General features: G+C 56.5%; 2 protein-coding genes across 4 annotated transcripts; one reads left to right on the forward strand and one right to left on the reverse strand.

Moving 5' to 3' along the window:
- Nucleotides 1-14: 14 nt before the first annotated feature.
- On the forward strand, nt 15-6,868 carry usp49 (ubiquitin specific peptidase 49). 3 transcript variants are annotated; one of them, XM_086168070.1, is made up of 7 exons: nt 15-141; nt 2,101-3,581; nt 4,750-4,957; nt 5,130-5,238; nt 5,314-5,519; nt 5,598-5,745; nt 6,688-6,868. In XM_086168070.1, exons 2-6 carry the CDS (start codon nt 2,166-2,168, stop codon nt 5,699-5,701), a joined length of 2,043 nt encoding a protein of 680 aa, XP_086024196.1. In that variant the 5' UTR covers nt 15-141; nt 2,101-2,165; the 3' UTR covers nt 5,702-5,745; nt 6,688-6,868. The 3 variants fall into 3 exon arrangements, with proteins under 3 accessions (XP_086024196.1, XP_086024195.1, XP_086024194.1); XM_086168069.1 differs by lacking the exon at nt 6,688-6,868 and having other exon boundaries at nt 5,598-6,598; XM_086168068.1 differs by lacking the exon at nt 6,688-6,868 and having other exon boundaries at nt 5,314-6,598.
- Nucleotides 5,006-11,592, reverse strand: tmcc2 (transmembrane and coiled-coil domain family 2). Its single transcript, XM_086168071.1, has 5 exons — nt 11,243-11,592; nt 10,425-10,838; nt 9,718-10,337; nt 9,439-9,574; nt 5,006-8,324 (listed from the first exon to the last, which is right to left on the reverse strand). Exons 1-5 carry the CDS (start codon nt 11,243-11,245, stop codon nt 8,025-8,027), a joined length of 1,473 nt encoding a protein of 490 aa, XP_086024197.1. The 5' UTR covers nt 11,246-11,592; the 3' UTR covers nt 5,006-8,024.
- Nucleotides 11,593-11,826: the final 234 nt, after the last annotated feature.

Here is an 11,826-nt window from a genome sequence, read left to right on the forward strand (position 1 = left end):
CAATGAGAGGCCGGCTTGCGCTCAGCCGCTGTCCAATGAGAGCGGCGGGGTCCGGGCTCGCGTCGGGAGTTGGGTTGTTCAATCTGAGTGAGGACAACAAGCAGCCCCTCCGCGGTACCGGACGGATGGACCCGGGAGATGGTAACGGCCGCCCGGCTTCTATCGGGGGGTTACAATCGAGGGGGAGCCGGGGGGAAGGAGGCCGGGTGTCCGCGCTGCCCTCTTCGCCCGGCTCCCCCCGTGACGGATGTCACCGGGGAGTTTTTCTTTTTTTCTTTTTTCTTTTAAAACGTTCAAACGGCGCAGTTGGTTAGCGCGCTAAGCCCGGTTGGTGTTGCCGAACAACAACAACAACAACAACAACCGCGGGGTGAACTTGGCCGGTTCCTTCGGCGGGCGCGCTAGCCCCCGCGGCTAACGGCGGCCGGAGCTACCGACACATCTGTCATTTGTTCCGGATAAAGTGCGCTTTGTGCGGGCGTAGCGGACGGGGCAGCGCTAGCCCCTCGCCGAGCTAGCGGCTAGCGGCGCTAGCTAACTTCTCCGCTCGCTGGGCTGCCTCGGAGCGACAAAGTTGTCGGTTTGTTTCCCGGAGAGCGGCTCCCCCCCGACGGCTGCTCTTTGTTCAGGCGGTCGCGGTTCGGCGCCGAGAGCCGCGGGGTTCGGGGAGCCGGACGGAGGCAGCCCGGTTTATTTAACGACGCTGGTGGACGGCGACGCCGGACGGGCAGCCCGTGAACGCCGCCCGAGGGCGCAGACAGACACCGCCGGGGCGTTTCGGACCAGTTGCACCGGCTCGCAAGTTGTCGGTTTCTGAACACTAATCTAGAAATCCCGGGAATCGGCGGGCCGTTCATTCGAGTCACCGGTCGGAGGGATAAGGACGGTGCCGCACACAGCGCTGTTACCGGCGGTGGAGACAATTACAGGGATTACCGCTAACCGACTCATTAGAATGGAAAGCCTGCCGCCCCCCTCCTCCGACTCTGCAGCACCGCCGGTATTTCAGCCGTTGCAAGTTACTCCGTGTTCCCCTGCGTGGAAGTGGTGATTAAATTAAAAAAAAAGAAAAAGAAAAAAAAAGTTTATTCCCTGCAAAGACGCGTGAAATGTTCGTTAATTCCCCGGTGCACCGCCACCCCCCTTCCGCTCCCAGTCGCTGCAAACCACCTGCAGAAGCGATCCTTTTTCTTTTTAAAGGTGAAAAAAAAAAAAAAGCATGTTCAACGGAAGCAGAGCATACATGCGTGGCCTTCAAGCCTGCACGGTGTCTCTCTCCAACCACCCCACCCCCCCCCAAACGCCCCAGCTCCGCTTTTAATCCAGCCGACAGACGTGGAGAAGTCAAGCCGGTTTAGGGTGCAGGAGGTTCAGCATCCAGGTGGTCCCAGGGGGGGCAAGAAGAAAGGGGGGGACCTGGGACTGACCCGGAGATCCACCGTTCATTTGTGGTGCAATTCTTTAAACTACGCTGGCCACGACCTTCCTGAAAAGCATGGTATTGTGGGTGTTTTAAATTCCAATTCTGAGCTCTTCTGGGAGGAAAAGGGGTTATTGTTGTCGTTATCTCCCTCCATTTCCTTTTTCTCTTAAGCTTTACAGACGTTGAGTTTTGTAGGTTTGAGTGCGGGGCCTTCAGCCGGTCTCCCGTTCTCCGCGGCGTCGACCCGGCGTGGTCCTCTGACCTCGGCAGCCGCGTGGAGACGCGAGGCGCTCGGTTTCGGAATTCACCACGTGTGCGGCGTTAGCAGGCCGCCGCTATGTTTGTGTTCATACCGCTAACCGTTGAGGAATCCTCGGCGGAAAGACGACATTCTTGTCCCCCGCGGGAAATGCAAAATTAGCGTCGTGACCATCCTTTAAAGTAAAGACAGTTTTCTCCCGCCCATTGCACCCCAGCGTGTCAGAGCGCTCTCATTCTCTTATCCAAGCTATTACCACATCGTGTCAGGTATTAGCACGTAGCTGTTGGAATTGTGACGTAATTCATACTACGCGCAAAGCGTCATCAGTCCGGCGTCGGATAAATAACGTCCGGCCGGACTTCCTGTGTTTTCCCCCCTTCGGCCCGCTCACTCTGTCTCCTCCCTGTCCCTCCAGAATGAGTCGGCGCTCGGTTGCGGGACGTGCGTCCTACCGCTGAGGCCACATGCGCATCTGGAGCCATGGATCGCTGTAAGCACGTGGGGCGCCTCCGCTTGGGCCAAGACCACTCCATCCTCAATCCGCAGAAATGGCACTGCGTGGACTGCAGCACCACGGATTCCGTGTGGGCGTGCCTCAAGTGCTCCCACGTGGCGTGCGGACGCTTCATGGAGGAGCACTCGCTGAAACACTTTGAGGAGTCGCGCCACCCGCTGGCCATGGAGGTGCGCGAGCTGGACGTGTTCTGCTTCGCCTGCGGAGACTACGTCCTCAACGATAACGCCGAGGGAGACCTGAAGCTCCTCCGCGGGGCGCTGTCGACCGTCCGGAGCCCCGGCAGACGCTCGCTGCGCTCCGCGGCGTGGGGGGAGAGCGCCCCCCGCGGCGGGGAGGGCGGCCCGCAGCCCGCCATGCAGCTGGCCCTGCGGCACCGGAGGAAGGCCCTCCTCGGGAAGATGCTCCGGAAGTGGACGGGCAAACGTCAGGACCGTCAGAAAGAGCGGGAGGACAAGCTGGAGGAGGCGAGGAGACAAAAGAAGGAGGTGAAAAGGAGACTCCTGGAAGAGCTCGGCAACGTCCCCCCCAGGAAGAGCGCTCGGCTCCTTACTCAGGCACCGCGTCCAACCATCGCACTCATCCCTCGCAAATTCCGCGACCCCCCAGAACGCCTACCTCCTCCGTCGAAGAAGCCTTCCCTCCTGACCCTGTCGCGAAAGCCGCCTCAGAACGGCCGCGCCGCCAGGCTGAGGCGATACTACTCCACCCACGCCGTGACGCGGCGGAGACTCGCCCCGGGCGTCACCGGTCTGCGCAACCTGGGGAACACGTGCTACATGAACTCGATATTGCAAGTGCTGAGCCACCTGCAGAAATTCAGGGAGTGTTTTCTCACCTTGGACCTGTGCGAGACCGAGGAGCTGCTGGCCAAGACCAATCACTCGCCGGGCGTGAAGGGGGTGGCGGCGGCGGGCGTCGTGGGCGGCGGCGGCGGCGGCGGCGACGCGGCGGCGCCGCCGGGGTGTCCCCTCGGGAAGGCCGGCGGTTGGAATCTGCCAGTGGGCAAAAGAGAAAGTGCCCCGCCCCCCCTGCAGGCCGCCGAGCTGGTCCAACCCAAAGAGCCCCGATGCTCCGCGCGCCAGCAGGTGTCTCTGTGCCATGAACTGCATACACTTTTCAGGGTCATGTGGTCGGGCCGCTGGTCGCTGGTGTCCCCCTTCGCCATGCTGCACTCCGTGTGGAACCTCATCCCCGCCTTCCGCGGCTACGACCAGCAGGACGCCCAGGAGTTCCTGTGCGAGCTCCTGGACAAGGTGCAGCAGGAGCTGGACACGGAGGGCTCCAAACACAGGATCGTCATCCCCATCACCAAGAGGAAGCTCTCCAAGCAAGTGCTAAAGGTTCTGAACACCATCTTTCACGGGCAGCTACTCAGCCAGGTGAGTCCGATCCAGGGGCCGTCGGCTGACGTTTATTAGCGTTAGCGTCTTCACGTGATCAAAAAAGAGCAGATCGCAGGTTCGGGTGTGCGACGCGAAAGACGAATAACTTAAATCTGACCGTCCACACGTCCATCTGACGTCTACGTTCAGCGGCCGGCTAAGGATTCCTGCTGAAATACAGACGGCTCTATATGTGGCCGCGCTCAGGTGGACCCTGAGTTTTGTATGTTTTTCCCGAGTGAACAGGTTAAAAGTCACGGACGTGTCTGTCGAGACGTTCCTCCGCGTGGCGCCGGCGGCCAATCGAATTTGCACCTTTGCCGATTTGACCTCGGCCAAAGATTTAGCGACTTTCAAACGAGCCGAGTTCCGCCAGCGGAGATCATTTACATTCCAGCCGCAGACCGCCGATCTTTTAAACGAGACATAAACACGGAGGCGTACGGGTTGAACCGAGAAGAACACCAGCGTCTCCGGAAAGGTCCTGGAAAACACCGTCAAGGAATTTGAGCGGGAGCCGCGGCGTGTCTGGGCCCGCTCGCCCGGAGACCCGGGTCGGATCTTCTCCACGAGGCTCAAGGTTCATCTTTCCACCGAGTCATGTGATCCAGAGCGGAGAAAATACGGCGGAACCTTGACTTGCGTGTGCATCGAATTACGGATTTTACGATTTTTGCTCTGCGAGTTAGGCGCCTGACTCCGACACTGCCGCCGCTGTCCGTAAAGCGGCGTTTAAAAGACGGTGGGACGCCTCGCCCGTCGCTAGCTAGCCCAGAGGAACAGCAGAGGATCATGAGCGAGGTGTGTGTGTGTGTTGGACGAGATACGGTGACGGAGAGCATCGTCTGCGAGACGGCGGGAGATATTTACAGGGATGTGGTGCGTCGGAAGAGGCGCTCAAAGCCGGTCGGGGATGTTGACGGTTTAGCAACACATTTAGCATTTAGCATCTAGCATTAAGTGTAAGTTAAGGATAGAGCGACAAATGTGACGACGTCCTCATCCGATCTTCGAGGTAAACTCACCTCCTTCTTTCATTTACAGTATTTATCGTCCGTAAAGCACGTTTTCCTTCTTTCAAAACATTGAATTAGGAACCCTTTCCTCTCCGAAGTGGAGGAACTGCTGTCAACCCGCGGGTACGTTTCTTCTCTGCCGCTTCCAGGTGACGTGTCTGTCTTGTAAGCACAAGTCCAACACCGTGGAGCCCTTCTGGGATTTGTCGCTGGAGTTCCCCGAGCGCTACCACAGTGCCGACAAGGGCGCCGGCTCCGCCACTTACCAGCGCAGCTGCACCCTCACCGAGATGCTGTCCAAGTTCACGGAGATGGAGGCCCTGGAAGGGAACATCTACGCCTGCAACCACTGCAACAGTCAGTAATGCAGAATTTGAAAAAAAAACAAAAGAAAAACGGATGTCGTGTCATAAAGTCATGTTTTTATTCCCGATTTGAATTTCGTGACGCGTTACGAGACGCGGGGTTCGTTCCCAAGGAAACGACCGACGCGCGTTTGTTTGTTTGTTTGTTTGTTTGTTCCCGTCAGAGAGAAGACGGAAGTCGTCCCACAAGCCTTTAGTTCTGTCAGAGGCGTGCAAGCAGCTTCTGATTTACCGATTACCTCAGGTTCTACGGCTGCACCTCAAGCGCTTCAGGTACGTCGGACAAGATTTTGCGTCGGCGTCGATTTATGTCCGACGCTAAACCGGCTCCCCCCCCTCCCGAGGCAGGTGGTCGGGGAGGAACCATCGGGAGAAAATCGGCGTCCACGTGGCCTTCGACCAGGTGCTGAACATCAAGCCCTACTGCTGCGCAGACTCAGGCGACTCCGTCCACCGAGGCGGCTGCACCTACGATCTGTCGGCCGTCGTGATGCATCACGGGAAAGGCTTCGGCTCAGGGCACTACACCGCATACTGCTACAACACGGAAGGAGGTGAGGAGGGGATTCCGGAATGGCGGAACTCGGGCGCGGCAGGATTCACCTCTCCGTCTTTCTCTTTCCGCCGTCAAGGTTTCTGGGTCCACTGCAACGACTCCGAGATGAAGGTCTGCAGCGTGGAGGAGGTTTGCAACACTCAGGCCTACATTCTCTTCTACACCCAGAGGTCCGCCTAGACGCCTCTCGCTGTGAAGTCCGCCCGTCGGCGCCGGAAACCAGGGTTGGTTTACGGACCCCGACCACCTCCCTCCCCTCCCCTCCCCGCGCCGCCGCCGGACGCCACGAAACAATCACTTGAATCTAAACTCTCGGATCGACGGCGGAGGATTCCGAACGCCGAGCTTTTCGCCGACGAAAAGCGGGCGGCGGCGGCGGCGGCTCGTCGCGCCGAACGCCGAGCCGTCCGCCCGTCTCTCCGAAAGCCTTGACGACCCGCCGGAGGGGAACGCAGCCGCTGGAGTCTGGATTTTTATTTTTTTTTTAAATATATGTACGGCGGTTCCTCTCGGACGGTCCATCTTCCATCCTGAGTCCTCCTTTTTTTTTTTTTTTTTTCTCGTCATTTTCAATTTCAACTCACGTGAAACGTCTCACCCGTCACCCGCCGACACGCCGGCCTTACCTTCGCGTTCGCTCGACCCGGTTTCCCGGACGTCTCGGACGGACGACGGACAGCAGCTGCACTTTTGCGAAGGGGAACGTCGGTCCCGCGATTGTGATTGTTCACCTCCCGGCTCCCGGCGGGTCCAGACACGGCAGCTCCCAACGGTTTAACGGTTCGTCGAGTTCCGAGCCCCGGGGTCGGAGACGCCGCGGGCGGAAGAATGTGTTTCTGAGGCGGTCGGGTCGGCCGACTTTTATGGGTTCAGCACCTGAAAGCAATATATTGTACGTTCCGCATCTTTTGACAGGAAGCCGAGGTCAAATCAGGAATGACTCCGCTTGTTATATTTGTTGTTTTGTTTTGTTTTCTTTTCTACTCTGCTGTTTCTATCGAGGTCTTTTAGAATTTGCTAGTTGATCGAGAGTTTTTTGGATTTTTTTTTTTTTTTTTTTTTTTTTTCCTTTTTGTTTGATACAAAGTCAAATGCAAATTACGTTTTGCGAACTCTTCACGTGAAAGTGGGAACAATCTAATGACGATGAATGTCTTACTTTTCAGAGGCCGGTGACGGCCGCCGGCTCCGACCCCCTTCAGTCCCGTCTCGTACTGTAAGAATACCTGTCATAAATGTAATGGTCATATGGGTTTGCCTGACAGTAATTATTAAAAACAAAACAAAATATGGGAGAGGAAAAAAAAAAAAAAAAAAAAAAATTGGGCCATGTGTTTCCATTTCAAAGATCCTGCACAGAAAGAGGTCTCACTCTGATCCATATTCAGTGGCCGCGCCGCTCCGTAATCCCAATTTCTCTCCTCAATCTGCGCACATCAAGATCCGCCCGCCAGGGTTGCAGAGCGCGGCTGATAATCCGCGGGATTAGCGGAGGGATACCGGTCTCCGGTGTGGGTCTTCAAGACGCGAAACCCCGATGCGGATAATCTGAGCGCGGACAAACATCCCGCCGATGAGAAGGCACGATGGCTGAATAATCTGCGGATTATGGGTAGTTTTTCCTCACGTCCTACATTTCCGCCGCTCGCTAAAGAGACCCTTAACACCCGGAAGAGGCCGCAAATTGGTACACAAATTCTGGGAAGTGGAATTATCGGGCGCTTGCGGTTTCCCGCGCCGACGCCGGATTGGGATTGAGAAATCGGATTGGAAGAAAAAGAAGACGGATCAGCTACATTTGTTTCTTCTTCTTTTTTAAACTGTATGTTTGCAGCTATATTAACTCCTTATATCACCGCCAGCCAATCCTGGCCGGGAGGCGGGGTTTAACCCCGACGGGTCACCTGTCAATCACAGGTCCGACCTTTGACCTTCTCGTCCACGCCTGCGGACAGATTAGGACCTTCAAGAACTTCAGTTTTCAGACTGAAGATGGAGAACCTGGAGAACAGGAACTATTTCCTCCTCCCATCTTTTAATAAAACAGCAATCATTAATCTTTTTTTTTTTTTTTTGCAAACTGGATATAAATGTCTGAGACGGTTCGACATGCCGGTCGGCCGGACGCCGTGTGTGTGTGTGTGTGTGTGTGTGTGTGTGTGTGTGCAGTCAAGTGATTCGGTTCTGAGGGAGCGCTAACGGAGACGGAACACAAGTCACATTAAAAACAGCTTGATGGCGTTTGAGCAGCTCAACCGCAGCGGCGGCGGCGGCGACCTTTGACCCCCCCCGGTGCACGCGCGTGGGCATGCATGCGCACGTGACGATGGGCGACCTAGATATTGTGAATGGTTTAAAAAGGAGGAGAAGACGGGGACGGTTGAAGCTCTTGATGATGACGATGAGGCGTCGTTTGTTTAGTTTGTGCGTGTTTTTGCGCTAAACGCCTCTCCGGCGCCCCCTGCTGGCCAGGCGTGGGAAGCGTTTAGCCGAGCGGCGGCGCTCAGCTGGGCAGCAGCCACGGCTCCAGGAAGTCCCAGTGCTTCCACAGGACGACCAGCAGCAGCGTGAGCAGCACGGTGGAGGCCACGCGGGCGCGGGTCTTCATCAGCGGCGTGATGAAGTTGGCCAGCGTGGAGACGAAGACCAGCAGCACCGCCATGAGCGCCAGGATGACGTTGATGAGCTTCCCCAGGAGGGCGCGCGCGTTGGCGTTCTCCACGCCTTCCAGCTGCACCACCTGCTGCTGCTGCTGCTGGAGCTCCAGCTTGGTGATGCGGGTCAGGCACGACTCCACCGCCTCCTGCGAACGGCAACAACGATGTCTGAAGACACTTCAGAGCGTCGGGAGGGACGGGAGATGATGAGCGCGACGCTAGGGGCGCTAACAGTTACATGCTAATAGTAGCGCCCGGTGAGGCGCCGAAGGAGGTCAAGCGACGACCCCCAGTGAGAGATTCAGGAGAGTTGGGTCGGGATGGAGGGAGGTGCATGGTGGGATGCCTCCCTGCATGCTAAGCTTATGCTAGCATCGCTAGGGGCTAGCCCAGGGGGTCGGCTCTTTCATCTTTACACTGCGGCTCCGAGCGGCTTGGGAAAATAAATGATAAATATTTAATTGAAGTATTTTTCATTTGTGTTAATTCCTTTTTTTCAACTTTTAATTCTAAGTTGGAAGATTATTGTGATCTTGAAATATTAAATGAAATTATTATTTTTCGCCGCTCAAAATAACGTCACACTGGCGAAAGCCGGTAAAGTCCCGATTTGCAGAAGCTCAGGAGCAGAAGTCCCATAAACCAGGTAAAATAAATATTTATGAAGATATTTTGCAAATATTTATTGTTTACTGACACAGTGATTTTGTTCCCGATTTATTTTTAAAATTCAGATCAAGGCTCCGCTACACGCTCTGAAAGCCCAAAGCTCAAAATGAGTTCATTACATAAATAAAATTTAATTTTCTCTGTGAAACTTTTGTGAATTTCAGAAGCAACACACGACACACTTGTTTATACAAAGTGTAAAGGTAATAAAAAACAATATATACAGTGGTACCTTTATTTTAATTTTAGACGTCAAAAAGTAATCGCGGCTCCCAGTGTTTTCTTTTCCGAGGAAACCGGGTCCAAATGGCTCTTTGGGTGTTAAAGGTTGCCGACCCCTGGGCTAGGCTAATGCTAAATCTTAGCTTTCCAAAAAAAAAAAAAAAAAAAAAGCCTAAAGGGAGATCGGAAGATGAAGAAGAGCTCGGTCAGAGAATGCTAATCAATGCTAATGCTAATTTTCCCGCGTGTCGGTACATCCGGAGATGCGCGATGTTTATCCATCGACGCGTCGGGTTTTCGAAACGTATCTCCTCTCCCTGGATCTCCTCCCGAGGTCGGTTCGTCCGGATTCTCCTCCGCCCTTCTCACCTGGATGTCCCTGGCTCTCTCGTAGGACTGGTAGGCCACCTTCTCCTCCATGCTGGCCAGCTCCTGCTTCAGGTTGCTCATCTCGTTCTGGTGGAGCTCCGTCAGGTCGCTCAGCTGCTCCTCCAGACGTTCGTACCTGCGGGGAAAGACCACAACGGGGCGTCCTGAGGATCCGCGCCGGCGAGGGGGAAGAAGGCCCGGGAGCCTCCGCCCTCCGCGGTTTCGCGAGAACCCGACGAGGTTCCCTCCTGGAGCCGGACCTCCTCCGGCCGTGCACACCTGTATCTCTCCTCCTGCAGGCACTGCGTCATGTAGGAGTAGTCGCTCTGCAGCTGGCCCTTCATGTCCTCCATGGTGTCCTCCATGTGCGCCTGACTGGACTTGATCTCCTGCAGGCCCTCCAGGAGGGAGTCCCACGAGCCGTGCACGTGATGGTGGTGGTGGTGGTGCCCGTCCAGCCTGGGGCTCCCGGCCGGCGGTCCGAGGATCCCGCCGCCGCCGCCGCCGCCGCCGCCCGAGTTGCTGCCGCCCCCGGAGCCGGAGGTGGCGCTGGAGCACTCGTCGTCGCTGCCGTACTTTGGGCTGGAGACCAGCGTGGCGCTCCCGCTCAGGGCGCGCGGCGTGGGCGCGTCTTCGCCGTGTCCCGCCACGCCGTCCTCCAGCGTGTCCTTCAGGTGCGCGATGTTGTCGGCGCTTCCGAACTTGTTCCGGATCAAACTGGCGAACTCGCGGGGTTTGGAAACCACCGCCGTGTGCGTGAGCGCCGACACGCCGCCCTTCACGCCTTCCACCACGCCGCCGCCGAAACCGCTGATCCCGGCGCGGACGTTGGCGCCCACGTCTTTCAAACCCTGCTGCATGTCCCGCAGGACGTCCTTCGGCTGCCGCGCCGGTCCGTTCTGCCGGGCGAGGATTAAAAGCGAGAAAGTCTCAGTCTATGTTTGGAGGCCTCCGGAGGAGCGTCACGTGCGCGCGCGTTGACCTACCTGCTCTATCTCCTTCAGCTTCTTGTGGTAGTGCTCCAGCTTCTTGTGCAGGTGCGCGATGGTCTGCGCCGACTTCTGGTTCTTCTTCTCGAACACCTGCTTGATCCTGGACGCCTGCTGCTTGTCGGCGTTGTGCGCCAGCTTCAGGTACTCGGCCACGTTGTCGTCCCGCGCCTCCTGCTCCACCCGTATCTGCTCCGTCACCTTCAGGATCTTCTGCTGCAGGTGTTCCAGAGCGGCGCGCGTCCTCTGCGGCTCGCCGGCGCCCTCGCCGACCCCGACCGTGACCCCCGGCGCCGCCGCCGCCGCCGTAGAAGACATCGCCGCCGCTCCATCGGCGCTGATGTTCCCGTCGGATCCTCCGTGGCTGCCGGCGGAGGGGAGGCCCAGCGTGGACGCCTCGCTCTTGTCCAGCTGAGAGGAGAGCAGAGAGCCGATGAAGATCTACCTCCTCCTGATGATGAAGATGATGAAGAAGAAGATGAGATCCGTGCAGGGATTCCCCTCCCGCGGATTCATCTCCAACGCAGATGTCCGATGTTCCTCCTCCTCTTCCTCCTGCAACCACGTGACGTCACATGACGCCCAGCATGTGTGTGTGTGTGTGTGATGCTGGAAAAAGAAGGGAGGGGGGGGTTTGCAAAGGTGGTTACGATCGACGGAAACCAAAACAGGTGCCTGCGGATCCTGAGGCTTCATCCAACATGCACGTACAAACACGCGTGGGCTGCACGGGGGAGGGGGAGGGGGACGGCGGCGCGGACGTCCACGCATGGAGGATGAGTCACAAGAGGATGGATGAGGCGGGAAAACGTTACCATTCTGCGTTAATCCAATATGTGCGGTCCGCGCCAGACGCCCATTGTCCTCCTCCTCCTCCTCCTCAGGAGGTCCTCAGATCTCCACCATCATCTCTCCGGATCCTAACGCTCCATTGTTGCTGCCGTCTGTATCTGCAACCCTCCTCCTCCTCTTCCACGCAAATGCCGGCTGTCCTGCGCCGTAATGGACGTGGGAGCCGTGGGACAGATGATGGAGGGATGGAGGAGGGGGGTCGGCGCAGGCGTGTCAGTGCACTGGAGAGGAGGAGGAGGAGGAAAGGCTGCGTTAGAGCGCTTTGAAATGTGTGTGTGTGTGTGTGTGTGTGTGTGTGTGTGTGTGTGTGTGTCCAGGGGATACCCGCTGTGGAGAGAGAGTGGGAGAAAAAAAGATAATGACGTCTTTTTTTTTCACGGAGAAGATCATGGTTCCAGGTACAGGGAAGTATTTATGTTTTGTTTTGTTTTTTTAAGGCATTTTCTATGTCATTGTTACAAAAATAAACTTAACTGTGAAAAAAAATAAAAACAAAGTGTGGAAAATGGGAAGTATTTATGTTTTTCTTTTTGTTTTTTTTTGGTTT

The sequence above is a fragment of the Fistularia commersonii genome, chromosome 21 (assembly GCF_037954325.1).
Source record: "Fistularia commersonii isolate RoL2024-O1a breed Wild chromosome 21, RoL_Fcom_v1.0, whole genome shotgun sequence".
Classification (NCBI taxonomy): Eukaryota; Metazoa; Chordata; class Actinopteri; order Syngnathiformes; family Fistulariidae; genus Fistularia; species Fistularia commersonii.

Bases quoted from the DNA above. Each gene is read 5' to 3' on its own strand.
- usp49 (XM_086168068.1), top strand. From the start codon at position 2,166: ATGGATCGCTGTAAGCACGTGGGGCGCCTCCGCTTGGGCCAAGACCAC. The intron at 3,582-4,749 runs GTGAGTCCGATC...TGCCGCTTCCAG, and splicing joins ACGGGCAGCTACTCAGCCAG to GTGACGTGTCTGTCTTGTAA. The intron at 4,958-5,129 runs GTCAGTAATGCA...TGTTCCCGTCAG, and splicing joins CGCCTGCAACCACTGCAACA to AGAGAAGACGGAAGTCGTCC.
- tmcc2 (XM_086168071.1), bottom strand. The intron at 9,575-9,717 runs GTGTGCACGGCC...CTTTCCCCGCAG, and splicing joins CTGCAGGAGGAGAGATACAG to GTACGAACGTCTGGAGGAGC. The intron at 8,325-9,438 runs GTGAGAAGGGCG...TGCCGTTCGCAG, and splicing joins AGAGAGCCAGGGACATCCAG to GAGGCGGTGGAGTCGTGCCT.